Source organism: Nicotiana attenuata, unplaced genomic scaffold, assembly GCF_001879085.1.
Source record: "Nicotiana attenuata strain UT unplaced genomic scaffold, NIATTr2, whole genome shotgun sequence".
Classification (NCBI taxonomy): Eukaryota; Viridiplantae; Streptophyta; class Magnoliopsida; order Solanales; family Solanaceae; genus Nicotiana; species Nicotiana attenuata.
The window spans coordinates 59619-76369 of record NW_017670901.1 but is presented as its reverse complement, the minus strand read 5'-3'; the positions used below and the strand labels follow the sequence as shown (position 1 = coordinate 76369).

Genomic DNA, 16751 nt, shown 5'->3' with positions numbered 1-16751 from the left:
CTTGAATAGCAACAATAAAGGCTCTTTATATAGGTGTGAGGTTGGTTGAGATCCTTCTCCAATTAATTCTCCAAAACCTAAATATTTCGATTAAGAAAATTTTCATATAATTAATGATCATTTAGCTATGCAAATGACAAAACTATAAAATACTCACCCTTATCACTCAAATAAAAGAAATATTTTAAGTTGTATGTACGAATGTGGTAGATATTTACAAATTTATTCACTCATGAGAACATTACTGATAAATCCTTATACAACAACAACAACATATCCAGTATTATCTCATACCGTGGGGTTTGGGGAGGGTAGTGTGTACGCAGACCTTACCCCTATCTTGTGATGATAGAGAGGCTGCTTCCAATATACCCTCGGCTCAGGAGGATAAATCCTTATAATAGACATAAATTAGTAACCTAGAAAAAAATAATACTCCCTCCGTTCCAGTTAATGTGAACCTATTTCTTTTTTGGTCCGTTCCAAAAAGAATGACTCCTTTCTAAATTTGGAAATAATTTAGCTTAAACTTCCAATTTTACCCTTAATAAGAAGCTTTTATAACCACAAAAATACCATGGGTCACTTTTGATTTGTTTAGGACCACAAATTCCAAAAGTCTTCATTTTTTCTTAAACTCCGTGTCCAGTCAAATAGGTTCATATAAATTGGAAAGGAGGGAGTACTAACTTCCTATTATAATAAAATTAAGTGGCATTGTAAATAATTTTTATTATTTCCATATATATAACTAAAATACTAAATGTAAGGTTTGTTCATGGAACATTACTTATTGTTCAAGTTACGTCAAACAGGACATTATGATAAGGAGGCCATGATCGATCATATTTTCAAATATATATACGGGTAGATCTTTTGACCCTGCTGGTTCTGTAATTAGTGGAAACCAATTGCTTTATAGTGTGTGATCGAGAATATACTCATATATAGTCCCACCTCAATTTAAGGCCTAGAATGACATGTATAGAATAGCAAAATGTGGAAGTGAGTGCGCTGTAAGCCATAATATATTATGGTATGTGGACCACACCATTAACACTAGAGCAGAGTCAACTGATTGACAAACAGAAAGTAACCAAGAAGGTGCAAATATAAATAGGAGGCCAAATTCACCTGCAACTTTGTCATCACGAAAAGAGAGATAAACCTCTGATATGCCACAGAAAGAACCAGACAGCCTTTTGCTTCTTTCCCTTATCTTGTTCCTATAATCAGTTCTAATATATTTTCTTGTACCAATATAGTATTAAGCTTTGAAATTCCCATGTCAAAGTAAGAGGATATCGATACATATTTTCTTCTTTTCTAGTTCAGAAAGGTAAGCGGGAATAAGAGGGATTGAGTTGATGGATAGGGAAGAGACAAGAAAGAATAAGTTGATCAAAAGGGAATCTGCTGTGTCTATGGGTACTGCGATAGAGCAAACCTCTGTTGATTGGAGAGGAAGACCTTGCAAGCCAAACAAACATGGTGGCATGACTGCTGCTATCTTTGTATTGTGTACGTCTAACTCTCTCTCTCTCTCCAAATTCATATACACCCAAGATTTGAATTTGACTGGGCTATTGTTATCATTTTGCTTCCCATCATCACTAGCTTAAAAATTGAAAACAGGTTTTCTTGAGGTGGTGTTCGTTGAAAACATAATTAAGTACTTAAATAATACTAGTGTTTCCTTTCTAATATGCGGTATCACACAATTCAACATAATATCAAAGTTTTAAGCTTTTAGAATGAGGTGATCACACAATTCGGCGTGATTACAACATGCCATCTTTATTCATCAGTGCTGTTCCTTTTGTTTTTATTCCTTCTAGTATATCACATGAATACTTTAGCATTTTATTGATGGTAAAATTTGGCAATTTTATTTGGAGGATGTGCAGGCCTTCAGGCATTCGAAATGATGGGCATTGCAGCTGTTGGGAACAATCTAATAACCTATGTCTTCAATGAGATGCACTTCCCTCTCTCAAAGTCGGCAAACATAGTCACAAATTTCATTGGAACTGTTTTCCTCCTCTCCCTTTTTGGTGGCTTTCTCTCTGATTCTTATCTTGGCAGCTTTTGGACTATGTTGATCTTTGGGTTTGTCGAACTCTCTGTAAGTCTCCTTCTTCACTAACCTCAGTGTAAACCTCTTTTTCTCTCACAAATAATGCATGCTCCACATAAAAGAACCAAGTTAATTTGGACATGCAACTGCAGTATGCCCTTGCTCATGGAAAAAGAAAACGGTTTTCAACGTCTATTATGGGATAGTAAATGAGACAAGAACCTTTTTTTCTTGCACATGCGATAAGAAGTACTCCCTCCGTTCCAATTTAGCTGAACCTGTTTGACAAGGCACGGAGTTTAAGAAAAAATAAGATTTTTGCAATTTGTGGTCCTAAACAAGTCAAAAAAGAGTCCAGCGTATTTGTGTGGTTATAAAAGCTTATCATTAAAGGTAGAATTGGAAGTTTAAATTAAATTGTTTTCAAATTTAGAAAGGGGTCATTCTTTTTTGAACGGACCAATAAAAGGAAATAAGTTCACATAAACTGGAACAGAGAGAGTAGAAAATATTCAATAATATATATATATATATATATATATATATATATATAATAAATAAGCATAGGAAGACGTACATATAACAAATGATTCAAGACTCTTATGTGCATATGTATATATTGGCAGGGGTTTATTCTATTGGCAGTGCAAGCACATGTTCCACAACTAAGGCCACCAAAGTGTGACATGATGTTAAGCAAAGGGCAGTGCATGGAAGCAAAGGGATATAAGGCTATGATCTTCTTTGTTGCACTCTACTTGGTTGCTTTAGGCAGTGGCTCTTTAAAACCTAATATAATCTCACAGGGTGCTGACCAATTCAAGAAAGATGACTCCAAGCAATCCAAGAAGCTCTCTACTTATTTCAACTTTGCCTATTTTGCCTTCTGTACTGGGGAGCTTGTTGCTCTAACACTTCTTGTTTGGGTGCAAACTCACTACGGTATGGACGTTGGATTCGGGGTTTCTGCAGCTGCAATGGCCCTTGGATTGATCAGTTTGCTTTGTGGAACAGTTCTTTATAGGAACACACCACCTCGAGGAAGTATATTCACACCAATTGCCCAAGTAAGAATATTCATTTGTCTTCTCTCCTTATTATATACTAGTATATGTTTTTGTTTCTTATACTTTAAGTAACGTATAATTTCCTTTTCTTTAAAGTGTAGGACCAATTGATCATATCTCTGTAGTTTGTTTCTATGCACTCAGATGTCCATTTTCTTAAAAAGTTTTTGAATCACTTAGTTTTATTTTGGGTCATTTAGCTTTTCAAGGAAGTTAGGAAAAGAAATGTCTTGCGTAGTTATCTTTCATTTTTTCTTTACAAGTCATACAACACAATAGCTAAATCTTGGCTCATATAGTTGCGGTGGACCCTTGGTTCCTTTTAAACCACTTATCCAACTCCAATGGCCATAAATTTATTTCGATAATCCTTGTTTTGAACATATATACAGGTCTGGCGAGTTCGATTCAACAAAAGTATATATATTTACTGCTTAATGTTTTAATTTACATTAATAAACCATACTTTGCTACAGCTAGTTAAAACCGATGGTTCTGAAGGATCATGAACACGTATTTATAACAATAGGGACAAAATATTTCAATTGTAATAGATTAGGTGTAGTATGCCGATTTATTGCAAAAAGATCTGGAGTTTAGTTGTTCACCATTCTCTACTAATTAATTTACTAATTTGCTCCCCAAGGTATTTGTGGCTGCAATCACAAAAAGAAAGCAGATTTGTCCATCAAATCTGGAGATGCTTCATGGAAGCCAATTCATTGTGCCCCAACAAAACCTTTCTGGCATGTCATCAAAAGGCAGCACTCTCATCCATACGGATAAGTTCAGGTGGGATACCATAATATCTTCATCTCTGAAATATACACACACACCCTCTATTTATTTTAATTAGAGAGTGAAAAAGGCTTTTTCATACTACTCTTTTTAAAAAAAAAAAAATAATATACAACATATTATTTATTTTTACTTAATATCTTTTACTTCCTCCATTTCAATTTATATGACGTAGTTACTAACATAGTCAAACAAGAATTTCTTTGATCACATTTTTTTATATACTTTTAGATATTGAGTTACTAATTGTTGTAATTTATACAGTACTTTTTACGTAATCACTTAATACATAAATATTATTTTGAAAAAATTAGAACTTCTGTATCCAAATTCACGCCGAAAATTAATTAGCTTGACATTCGTTGTCCAACCTACATCATATCAATTAAAACGGAGGGAGTATGTAGATTCTGTATACATAAATTTTATTTTAAAAAAATTGAAAAATACATGTCCGAATTCACTGTACTCTGAACCCGTTATATACTTTATATGTATATATAAAGTATATATATACTTTTGACCCTTTTGCCTCTTTAATTAACTTTCTGTGTGTGTGCAAGGCAGGTTCTTAGACAAGGCGTGTATCAAAATACAAGATGGAAGTAGTACAAGTGAGAGTCCCTGGAGACTATGCACCGTGTCTCAAGTGGAGCAAGTAAAAATACTAATCTCAGTTGTTCCAATCTTCGCTTGCACCATAATCTTCAACACAATTCTAGCTCAGCTCCAGACCTTTTCAGTCCAACAAGGAACTACAATGAACACTCGCCTCGCGCACAACTTCAAAATCCCTCCAGCTTCCCTTCAGGCAATTCCTTACATTATGCTTATATTTTTGGTTCCTCTGTACGAAATCGCGTTTGTCCCCATGACCAGAAAGTTCACTGGCAAAGATTCAGGGATCACGCCTTTACAAAGAGTTGGCATTGGCCTTTTCATCGCGACATTCTCTATGGTCTGCGCTGCTCTAGTTGAGAATAAAAGAAGAAACCATGCCCTGAACCAGAACAGGACACTGTCCATTTTCTGGATAGCTCCTCAGTTTCTAATTTTCGGCCTGTCGGAGATGTTCACTGCTGTTGGACTCATTGAGTTCTTCTACAAACAATCATTGGAAGGGATGCAATCTTTTTTGACGGCCATGACCTATTGTTCCTATTCATTTGGATTTTATTTGAGCTCTTTGTTGGTTTCGTTGGTTAACAAAATAACGTCTAGTTCATCATCAGGATCAGGTGGATGGCTCAATGACAATGACCTCAACAAGGATAGGCTAGATCTTTTCTATTGGCTGTTGGCTGCTCTTAGCCTAGTCAATTTCTTTAATTATCTATTCTGTTCCAGATGGTATTCTTATAATCCATCTCTGTTACCTGTTGCCCCACTACCTGAGCCACAACCACAAGGACATGACCCTGAGAACCCAAATTGATGTGTATGGAATTGGGAATTAAGCTAACTATAGCTGTAGCATTAATAGAATGAAATGAATAGAATTATATGTTGATAATACTACTTTTCGTCTCCGCTCTCTCTTTATTTCTAGTGAAATCTTGTATATTTGAAAGAATGACATAAAATGATTGATTTTATGCTTCTAGTGACTGTATAAGTTGGACAATATACAAGGGGAACAGGGTCCTCCAATACGTCAATTACAAGATTCAATCCATCAAATGTGTGTCAAAATGAGTGAACATGGGCCTCAATTTCTCTTTTCTAGTGGCGAGGAAATGGCAAAGACAAAAGTTGGGATGTGGTTTCTGCTTTAATTAAAGGAAGAGTCATTCTAAAGTGTAATTGGGATGGCGATTTCTGAGACTTTCTCGTTAGCCTTGAAATATAAAATTGAAGAATAGTACAAACTTCTTGAAAACTCAATTGAATAATGCCTTCCCTACAAGTATGATTTTTCTAGGGACTTAGCTTTTGGAGATTCTTAAAAAATATTTATCTTGTCAATGTATCTGTACTTAGGTCTTTGATAATTTGTTGTGTGTTTGTTGTACACCTGTAGCTTTCCTGCGAGCCTCACAGCTCCTCTGCTATGTAGGTATAACTTGTTAGGAGTTGTGATGATTTTTTTACCATAATTGGTTTTCCTATCTCATGAAGGAAAGGACAATATATTTACCATAATTTGATTTTTTTTCTCCCAGAAGAAAAATATAATTCTTTCATATTTGGCTAGTCCTTTTTCTTGTAGGAAAATGTTTGGAGTTCTATAAATTGAAGATTCTCCCTTCTCATTCAGTAGCATCCACAATGTAGCCATATGGGATTTGAGAGACGTATTTAGGGGGAGAACTTTACGGGACAAATGTTAGTGTGTCACCTGTGTTTGCCTCTTCGTGAGGTTGTTCTCTCGATATTTTGTACTCTCTTTTATTATAGTGGATTGCTCATCTCCGCAGTGGATGTAGGTCAGTTGACCGGACCACGTTATATGGTTGTGTCTCTTTTGTTGTTGGATTTATCGTCGCTCAAAGTTTGCTTTGCTAGCTTTCGCATGACACCTGATTTTTTTCGGTCCTAACATAACTGAGGCAGAAACCTCAAAATTATGTTGTGGGCAGGAGGCAGGAGATGATATCGTAGCTTCTCTATTATCGTCTTATTCTTAATCCTCAACGATAACCAACTTAATTAAGTTACTTATCTGGCTTGTAATGAACATGGTGATAAAACGATAATTGTACGTAATAATGGGCCTGGTTGTTCACAGTAGTAGTAATTCATAATGCAATCTAATCAACCAAGCCTCATTTGTGAACCTCAATGCTTTTAATAGAATTCAAATTCATTATCTAGATAGACAATCTCCTTTGGTCTTTTTATGTCAGAAGAATAATCTAAGAAATAAATCAGAGATGCCAAATCTAAATAGCCGTTCATCGAGTGACTTAAATCATATATAATATATTTATAATTTATATATACCGGAAAAAAAACTAAATAGTTAATCTGACAGACTATTTGTGTAAAGATGGTAGAGATCCTTCAAAATTGAAGGTAAAATATGGGATCACTAGGATCTGATGATGTTGAGCATATTTTTTATGTTTTAATGTTACTTTAACCATATTTTAACCGCTTTATGGTGCTATTTGGTGTTGAAAATGTCTAACATATGTTAATTATTATTTTTTCGACTAATTAAGTTGTTTGTGATAATTTAGGACGTTTAAATTGCAAAAATATGAAGAAAAGATGCTCCAGCTATAGGAGAAGAGGTTGCATGCATTGCATCCAACCTAGCAAGCAATGCCATGTGAAGCACCCTTAGCAGTGAAGTCTCGAGAAAGTATCCACCTTAGCATCCACATCTGGGCGCAGCAAAGTTGAAGGAACAGAGGGTGGACGTGAAGCATCCGATGCTGGGAAATCCAAGTTGAGGCGGACGCGAAGCATCCAGCTTAGCATCAATCCCTAAAGAGCTGACTCGGAAAAGTAAAAGGAAAACTTTAGCCCACGATTTTTGTATACAATATATAAGTTAAAAACACATCTTTTAGGTCATCTAAAACCAAATAGCAAAAGATGTGTTTTTAAACTTATAATTGCGTACAAAAGTCGTGAGCCAAAGTTTTCCTTTTCCTTTTCCGAGTCAGCTTCTGGAATAGTTGCTAAGTTGGATTCTTCGCAATGTAACAACCCGACCGGTCATTTTGAGCTCTAGCATGTCGTTTGGCGGTTTGAGACCTTGAATAGCTTCACTTCATGTATTATGACTTGCATGTGTAGTCGTTTTGATTTTCGGAAGTCTGGAGTTGATTTGAAAAAACAATTCTTAATTCGGAAGCCTTAAATTGAAAAAGTTGACGAAGGTTTGACTTTTGAGTAAACAACCTCGGAATCGATAATATTTATATATGAGTTCGTGGTGCTATGGGTAATATTTATCTTCGAGAATTTTCGAAACCCGGGCATGTGGGTCTGGAGGTTTACTTTGTTGACTTTTCATGTGGACTTGGGAATTATTTTTATATGTTAAATTACGAGACTTGGAGTACATTTTAATTGGTTTGCACATTCTTTGACTAGTTTCGGATCATTTAACATTAATGGTTTGAGGTGCTAGAGAGGCGTTGGAGCCAGTTATCAGATTTCGGAGTGAGGTAAGTCTCCTGTGTAACCTTGTTAGGGAGAATTTACCCCGTAGGTATTATATTTGTTATGTTCTACATGTTGTGGAAGCTACGCACGTATGAGGTGACGAGTGTCCGTGCGTATGCTAGAATTCGTTATTAGGTCCGGGTAGACTTAGATTCACGATATGCTATTGTGTTATTTGAGTTATTCTTGCATGTTTACTTTATCATATTTAGCTTGAGACTGGACCTATATAGAATATCGAACCTTGCTATCTTAAATATTTGACGAGCTACTTGGTTAGTCATTGAACTTATACTTTCTTTTGCGGATTTATTCCGTGTTGAACGAAAGTGTCCTGAAGTCTCTTAAATTGCATAACTCACACATATATTTGTGAGTGGGGCCAGTGACCCGTCCAGTATTCACTATTCCTAGGGGATCGAGCTAAATGCCTCAACAGTATCATCATGGGATCGAACTGTTCGCCTCGACAACATTATGAGATGCATTTGGAGCGTCCGTACGACTTCGACAGTGTATATTATTATTATAAGATCGGGTCGTATGCCATAACAAAAAATCATGCCATTACTATTATGGGAACGGGTCGTTCGCCTCGGCAGGATCATGCGTAATATTTGATAAGGAGTCAGTGTACCTATTAGTTTTCCTGACTCAAATGTGATATTTTATTTGGTGTTGACCATTATGTATTCCATTTGAGGAAATAATCGGTATTTGAGAACTTCGTGTTTGCCCTTTAGGGGAGGATCGTATTATGTACATATATCTGCTTTCACTGTTTTACTTGCCATGTTTCATACCTATCTACGTATAATGTACTTGATTTGGTCAATGTCGACCCCTCGTTACTATTTCTTCGGAGTTAGACTAGATACTTACTCGGTATGCGTTGATTTACGTACTCATATTTTACACTTCTGCACTAATTGTGCAGGTACTGATACAAATACTTTTGTTGGTCATGTGGGCGCATGGGCGCAGTTGCTGAGGAGACTTTGTGTTGAACTGCTCTCTATGTTACGATCCGCAGCACACGGAGTCCCTCATCTATCCATTTATTGTATTTTGTCTATTTCCTGTTCAAGACAACTATTGTAGTAGTGTTGTATATTGTGGTAGATGCTCATGCATTTGTGACACCGAGTTTGGAGATTTCTAGTGAATGTTCATAGTTGTACTTATTATTATTATCACTTCGTTTTATGTATTATTCGTACTTGATATTTTGGTAAAGAAATACGTATGTTTCGATGGATTCTGGATCTAATTCTTACTATTTAATAAAATTTCTGATTTAAAAGCCAAAAGGATAATTACGTTAGAGGTACGCCCGTTGGCTTGCTTAACAGCATTGTTGGACGCCATCACCACCTATTATGGGATTTGGGGTTGTGACAGTCCGCCTTAGCTTAGATTTCCCAGCATCCTTCAACTTTTCTGCGCCCAGGTGCGGATGCTGAGGTGGATACTTTCTTGAGACTTCACAGCTAAGGGTGCTTCAAATGGCATTGCTTGCTAGGTTGGATGTGACGCATGCAACCTCGTCTCCTATAGCTGGAGCATCTTTTCTTCATATTTTTGCAATCCAAACATCCTAAATCTATCACACACAACTGGAAAAACCAATAATTGACATATGTTGGACATTTTCAACACCAAAATCGCATAAAAAAGCAATTAAAATATGGGTAAAGTAATATTAAAACATATAGAAATATGTCCAAGATCACCTAATAAATTATCCACTGTAAAATAGACATAATAGAGTTTTTCTCGAATCACTCTGGGGCAAAATACAAAACCAGGCACCAACACTTCCACAATTGATCACAAACTAAACCTTAGGAACTAATATAATAATTGAAGAACGATCCACTACTATAAAATTAAAAGCAAACAATCTTCAAGTTAATTTTATGTTGTTTCACTAGTTTTGAGCAAACATTCAACTTAACTTGAAAACATTTACTCAAGTTGAGGTTATGCTCCGGACCTATAGTTGATCAAGTGATGTTTTTTCAAATCACTTTTTATTATCTAAAACCACCATTTTGATGGAGGGTTAGGGAGCTTGACCCTTACGGACATATCAAAATTCTAGATTGAATATATGGAGTAGGTAGACATAAATCCAAAATTCCTCTGCTAACCTTGCCCAGACACAGTTTTATATTTGACAATTGCAATATGAGACAATCCTTTTTGCACCATTCTCCCACAAATTGTGTTGGAACTTGGAAGACAGAATGACTCCCTCCTGTGGCATTTACGTCTCTCAAAAGAATTAAGCCTAGTTAAAATGTAAAATATGATAAAAAAAGAAACTAGGGCACCCCGATGCACAAAGCATCTGGACGGGCCACATCCAAAGGGGCGTGATGTACAGATTATCCTAATACAAGCATTAATGGCTGCTTCCACGGCTCGAACCCGTAACCTATAAGTCACATGGAGATAACTTTACCGTTGCTTCAACACTCTCCTTCAATTAAAAATGAAACTACATATTTCATATCTTCAAAAGTTTTTTCAACTATATATATTCGAGGAGATAGAATGCTACGCTCCGAATCATGATATGTAAATTTTACTCCCTTATGATAAGTATATTTATCGTTTTATCAATTCTGTTACAAAGTATCCTATTTCTAATTGTCTCACCGACATTATTAGCAAACAGTGGCTTCTGAACAGCTGAAATTTAGGCCAATGTTTCTCAAATTTTATTGCACCAATGAATAGGATGTCCGTATACAAGTGTTAATCATACAAGAGAAACGTACTGCATGCCTATTTGTAGCTTCAAAACAATAGTAAAAAAGACAGGAATTTCTTTTCTGTTGAAATAGGGCAGACAGTTTGTTGGAACATGAAAGTCACATGATTAAACTGCCTATGCTTGCAACTGGACTCTTTCATGTAATAGGAAAGGGAAGATGTTGTAATAAGCCTCTTTAAAATGACACATAATTTCATATCTGCATTCCAGTACTTCAATTATCATGTCCTAGCAGGTACTACCTACCATCTCTTCTTTTACTTTAAAATATTTGACAAACAATTGTAGAAGATGTCTTTTAGCTGAAAATGAATATATTAATTATATATATATATATATTAGTTCATGCATGTACTTAATTCCATGCTTCATTTGCTAATGTGCATTGATTCCATTTGTTTTGTATTCTAAATGAGGTATTCTTGTTTATGCCAAACATCATGACACTGCACATGAGAGAAATGAATTTTCAATTCAATGCAGAAAGTAAGGTTAATATCTTCTGATCTAAAGAGAAATAATTGATTAAGCTGTTTCAATTTTTCAGTTCACTGAAGATTTTTCAAATCTGCCTAACATGATTTCTTCTTGATACAGAGTTTCTGTCCAATCTTTCCATTTTTGTTCTTCGGTCTGTTAAAGGAAGATAATTTAATTTGTTTCTTTCGTGTCAAGCCAACCTTTCTGCATTAGTGCTTGTTATTATTAGTCCTTGACATACCATGCAATTTGCCATGACATGTTTCACTTCCCTTAATTTTCTTGAAGAATATCATATGTTCTTTGTGTGGCCATGAAGATTCTCATCTTTTATTGACCATAACGGATATCTCTTATAAATTATTCAGCCCAAGGTTTGAAGTCATTATCATTTTATATATAACAGATATTAAATGTTGTTCTTCATGAAGAATAGTGGAAAAGCAGCAGCAGACAATAGGGCGCTGCTGGTGGAGGAAAAGAAGCTAAATAGCAGTGGCCGAGTTTGGGTTCCGGTGTCAACATTGTGGCCGTGGGAGCTCAACAAACTGGGAAATTCAAAAATGAGATCAGGCAAATTCCCAGTTTCTGGAAAATCCATATTGGTGTTATGCATTGCAAGCTTTCTGGCTGGATCAATCTTTAGTAGCCGAATATGGACTCAACCTAATTCTGAAATGAATAATGATCTTGTGATCCCCAGCATTTTCAACCATGAGAAGCTTAGAACCATTTCACGTGAATGTGATCCCAAGCGTGTACGCTTAATTTTAAACTTTGAGAAATTAATAAGGTACTAATGTTGACATGAGAAATATTGACTTATGATTTTCTTTATGTAGAAATTAGCCGAAAGCAATTCAAGAGACATCATGGGAGAAGTTAAGAAGACTCATCTAGCTATTCAGTAAGCACAGGCTCAAATCCACAAGTCAATGCCTACATAGCTTATCTTTTAATTCTCCTTTTTTTGAAAAAAAATTGCCTCTCTACCTTTAAGGTGGGGTAAGGTCTACGTACACATGCCCTACCCTCCCCAGACCCCACTTGTGGGATTACACTGCGTTTATTGTTGGTGTTGTTGTTGTTATTTATTTAACAAAATTATGAATGTTGGGTTCAAATTAACAGATCACTTGATAAAAGTATATCAACATTGGAGAATGAATTAGCAATAGCTCGGACAAGGCAAACAGTCAGCCAAAATGCAAAGGAAAACAGAGGTTCAAATCACACCACACCGAATAAAGCATTTATCGTGGTGGGAATTAATACCGCATTCAGCAGCAGAAAAAGACGTGATTCTCTTAGAGAAACTTGGATGCCAAAAGGTCTTCAATTAATACCCTATTTCTTAGCTTCTTCTATTAGATTGAAATATATGGATGAATCTGAATTATTGTATTCCATTTAATTGGCAGGGGATAAGCTAAAGAAGCTAGAGAAAGAGAAGGGAATCGTGATACGGTTTGTGATAGGACACAGTGCTACACGAGGAGGAGTTCTTGATCGTGCCATTGATAGTGAGGATGCTCAGTACAAGGATTTCCTTCGACTTGAACACGTTGAGGGTTATCATGAACTCTCCACCAAGACAAGATTGTATTTCTCTAAAGCTGTCTCCATTTGGGACGCTGACTTCTACGTTAAAGTGGACGATGATGTCCATCTCAACTTAGGTAATTTACACGAGAGTTTAAGTTCTGTACATAAATAATGTATAGATTTGTTTACATCATTAACTTAAGTTGACCTATAAAAACAAGTAATCTTTCGTAGCAAACTTGATATTGTAACCTGAAAATAAAGTAATAATTTGCTATAATTGATTAAATTAAAATTGATAGGATAAAAAAAAAATTTGTACTGTCAATATATATAAATTAAAGCCTCTATATAAAAGCTCATATAGTACTTTATTAATTTCCGTAAATGCATGCATAACTATACATGCCTATATAATTCTCTCAACATTTGCAGGTATGCTTGCTACCACATTAGCAAAATACAAATCCAAACCAAGAGTCTACATTGGGTGCATGAAGTCAGGACCAGTTCTTTCCCAAAAGTGAGTCGTCTTTCACTTAATTTGTTCCACAAAACATAAATGTATATAATTTCCCCTCTCGAAAAGTAAAAGAAGAAATGTACTTGACTGATAATTATATTGATTTGGCAGAGGATTAAGGTATCATGAGCCTGAGTATTGGAAATTTGGAGAAGAAGGAAACAAGTATTTCAGACATGCCACGGGTCAAATATATGGCATCTCTAGAGACCTTGCTTCTTACATCTCCATCAACTCGTAAGTTCTTTAATTTACACACATATATTGCAACGCCTCTTAGACCAATATCAAGTTGAACAATGACATATGTTAAATTGTATGATTAAAATAGGGGGATATTACATAGATATGCAAATGAAGACGTATCATTGGGATCATGGTTAATTGGATTGGAAGTGGAGCATGTGGATGAGCGTTCAATGTGCTGTGGAACACCTCCAGATTGTGAGTGGAAGGCAAAAGGAGGGAATATGTGTGTGGCATCATTTGATTGGTCATGCAGTGGGATATGCAAGTCGGTAGAGAGGATGAAAGATGTGCACCACTCATGCGGCGAAGGTGATGCAGCTCTTTGGAATGTTGCTCTCTCATGACACTCTAGTAGCTAGGATGACATTTAATATTGGAGAGAACTTAATTAATTATCCACATAGTATTTCCTTTCGATTAATAATTTACTTGCACAATGCAATTCTTATTTTGCTTTATTTTTGCCACCACGATTTGTATTTCACTCTTTTTGGCCTTGTCTTTAGAGTGCCAAGTATCTCTTTAATTAAGCCAGCCTTGTGTCATAAAATAAATTTGTCTTTCAGTGGCTGATATTACACTACACAATACCTCTAAATTGTATTGTATTGTGTTCCTTATAATCTATTTCGCATTACATACATTAGCCTAACAAATTTAAATTCACCTAGCTTTAGAGACCACCAAAATTAAAGAGAAGCATTCTCTTATGATTTATGTCTATACTACGTATAAAGTACAGATTGCATGCATGCTCAGTTTAATTACTTAGTTAGAGTATAATATTTCTAAGAATACAATCACAAGGAATTAAGCACAAAAAGATTCTGCAGCTCCCATTTTATAGATTTATCTCATTATAGTCATTAGTATCATATTTTTAAGTATTCTCATTGATTACCAAAATCCACTGTAATGATTTTGCTATCCTATTTATTACTCCCTCATTCCAATTAATTTGATATTATTGTTCTTCCGAAGTCTAACAATGTTTTTTCAATTACAATAGTTGCATTAGCGTTAAATATTTTCATGCAAAGAATTTTTTAATTAAATATTTTTTAATAAGTTACATATATAAATCAGTCGGTATTGGTGGTCAAAATTGTCAAACACTTATAGTGTAACGACCCGACCGGTCTTTTTACTTTCTAGAACCCTATCTTCCGAAATAAGACTTCCCGTAGGTTCTTTTACTATGTTATGACTTGCGGGGATGGTTAGTTTGGGAGTTGGAAGAGTTCGGGTTGAAATCGGAACACTTGACTCCATGGTTTGGCCTTAAAAGCCTAAGTTTGACTTCGGTCAATATTTTAAGTAAACAATCCCAGAATCGGGATATGACGGTTTCAATAGGTTCGCATGATAATTCTGGACTTGGGCGTATGTTTGGATCGGGTTTTGAGTGACCCGGGAGCATTTCGGCGCCTAATAGTGAAAGTTGGCATATCGGGTGAATTTCATAAGTTTGGGTTGAAGTAGATTTTTATATTTTAGACATCTGTTTGAAATTTCGAGCCTGGGAATAGCTTTGTATAGTGATTCTGGACTTAGAAGCGCGTCCGGATGTGGATTCGGAGGTCCGTAGTTCGTTTTAGGGTCATTTGATGAAAGCTGGAGATTAGAAGTTTTCGGAAAGTTTGACCGAAGGTGAACTTTTTGATATCGGATTGGGATTCTAATTCCGAAAGTTGGAGTAGGTCCGTAATGTCATTTAAGACCTGCACACAAAATTTGGCGTCATTCTGAGTTGATTTGATAAGAATCGGATGCGCGGAAGATTTTACAGATTTTTGAGTTCATGAGTTAATCCTGCGTTTTGGCGTCTAATTCGTGATTTTAGATGTTATTTCAGTGTTTCAATCGCGTGAGCAAGTTCGTATGATGTTTTTAGACTTGTGTGGGTGTTTGGTGTGGAGCCCCGAGGGCTCGGGTGGAGTTTCAGACATGTTTGGAAGGATGAGAAAAACTTTAGTTTTCTGGTGTTTCGGACATGTTTGCAAACCTCGCATTTGCGAGATTGGCTTCGCAATTGTGAAGAATCCCAATCTGGGCAGGGCTCGTATTTGCGAGATTTCAGTCAGATTTGCGACCTTGACAGGGTTCGCATTTATGAGTTATTGGTCGCATTTGCGACCTTGGTAGTGGGAAACCATGTTCGCATTTGCGATGAATTTGTCGCATTTGCAAACCAGGTGTCACAAATGCGATATCTGCGACCTGTGCACATCTTTATTAAATGCGGGACTTAGGCCATTTAGCTCATTTTCTTTCATCTCTTGGCCGATTTTTGAAGCTCTTGGAAGAGGGTTCTCACCTAGCACTTTGCGGTAAGTAATTTACACAACATGAGTTAAATACATAGATTGTGGGTAGATTAACATGTAAAAAATGGTGAAATTAAGGGTTTAGAGGAAAAACCTTGGTTTTGGATGAAAATGGAATTTGATCACGAAAATGGTTATGGAATTTGGTGAGAATAATATATTTGACTTCATGAGGTTATGGGTAACAATTTTTTTCAAAAATTTCCGGAATCCGGGCATGTGGGTCCAGGGGTAAATTTTGGGAATTCATCAATTGGGATTGGGTAATCACTTTGATAGTTAGGATATGAACTTTTGAGCATAAATTGACTATCTTATACGACATTTGACTAGTTTCGAGTCATTTGGCACCAAATTGAGGGTTTGAGCACAATCTTGTATCGCAGAGTAGGCTTTGAGACAAGGTAAGTTTCTTTTCTAACCTTCTAAGAGGGAATTAACCCCATAGGCGAACTTAATTAATATGCGCTTCTATTTGTGGGGGCTACATACGCACGTGGTGACGAGAGTCCGTACGTAGCTACTATTTGTGCTTACGTAGTTTTAGGTCTACACCATGTTTTGTTGACACCGTTATTTGATTTTGCTTACTAATTGCCTTGAATAGAGCCGAGGTTGAGGATTTCAAGATTTTTTAAAGTTTCTAGTTATATTTTCTTGTTTTGGAAAGAATTGAGGGATATTATGATAACTTGAGAAATCTATGTTCAACCGCGTCGCAAGTATATTCCGCGAGCAGGGTAAATTTTCACTACTCTCATGGGAGTGGGCCGTTCGCCTCAGC

General features: G+C 36.0%; 2 protein-coding genes across 2 annotated transcripts; both read left to right on the top strand.

Annotated features, from left to right (window-relative positions):
- The first annotated feature begins 1150 nt into the window (after positions 1 to 1150).
- LOC109244358 (protein NRT1/ PTR FAMILY 4.3-like) lies at positions 1151 to 5457 on the top strand. The gene is made up of 5 exons (XM_019411437.1): positions 1151 to 1521; positions 1908 to 2125; positions 2704 to 3144; positions 3791 to 3936; positions 4510 to 5457. Exons 1-5 carry the CDS (start codon positions 1368 to 1370, stop codon positions 5375 to 5377), a joined length of 1827 nt encoding a protein of 608 aa, XP_019266982.1. The 5' UTR covers positions 1151 to 1367; the 3' UTR covers positions 5378 to 5457.
- Positions 5458 to 11667: 6210 nt separating this feature from the next.
- LOC109244357 (probable beta-1,3-galactosyltransferase 8) lies at positions 11668 to 14230 on the top strand. Its single transcript, XM_019411436.1, has 7 exons — positions 11668 to 12081; positions 12166 to 12230; positions 12455 to 12654; positions 12745 to 13002; positions 13304 to 13391; positions 13503 to 13628; positions 13723 to 14230. Exons 1-7 carry the CDS (start codon positions 11737 to 11739, stop codon positions 13982 to 13984), a joined length of 1344 nt encoding a protein of 447 aa, XP_019266981.1. The 5' UTR covers positions 11668 to 11736; the 3' UTR covers positions 13985 to 14230.
- Positions 14231 to 16751: the final 2521 nt, after the last annotated feature.

What these genes read in the sequence shown, in the direction of transcription:
- LOC109244357 (XM_019411436.1), top strand. Translation starts at nt 11,737, where the DNA reads ATGTTGTTCTTCATGAAGAATAGTGGAAAAGCAGCAGCAGACAATAGG. An exon ending in AGAAACTTGGATGCCAAAAG is followed by an intron (nt 12,655 to 12,744) that starts GTCTTCAATTAA and finishes TTTAATTGGCAG; the next exon opens with GGGATAAGCTAAAGAAGCTA. An exon ending in GGACCAGTTCTTTCCCAAAA is followed by an intron (nt 13,392 to 13,502) that starts GTGAGTCGTCTT and finishes TTGATTTGGCAG; the next exon opens with AGGATTAAGGTATCATGAGC.
- LOC109244358 (XM_019411437.1), top strand. Translation starts at nt 1,368, where the DNA reads ATGGATAGGGAAGAGACAAGAAAGAATAAGTTGATCAAAAGGGAATCT. An exon ending in TTGGGTTTGTCGAACTCTCT is followed by an intron (nt 2,126 to 2,703) that starts GTAAGTCTCCTT and finishes ATATATTGGCAG; the next exon opens with GGGTTTATTCTATTGGCAGT. An exon ending in TATTCACACCAATTGCCCAA is followed by an intron (nt 3,145 to 3,790) that starts GTAAGAATATTC and finishes TTGCTCCCCAAG; the next exon opens with GTATTTGTGGCTGCAATCAC.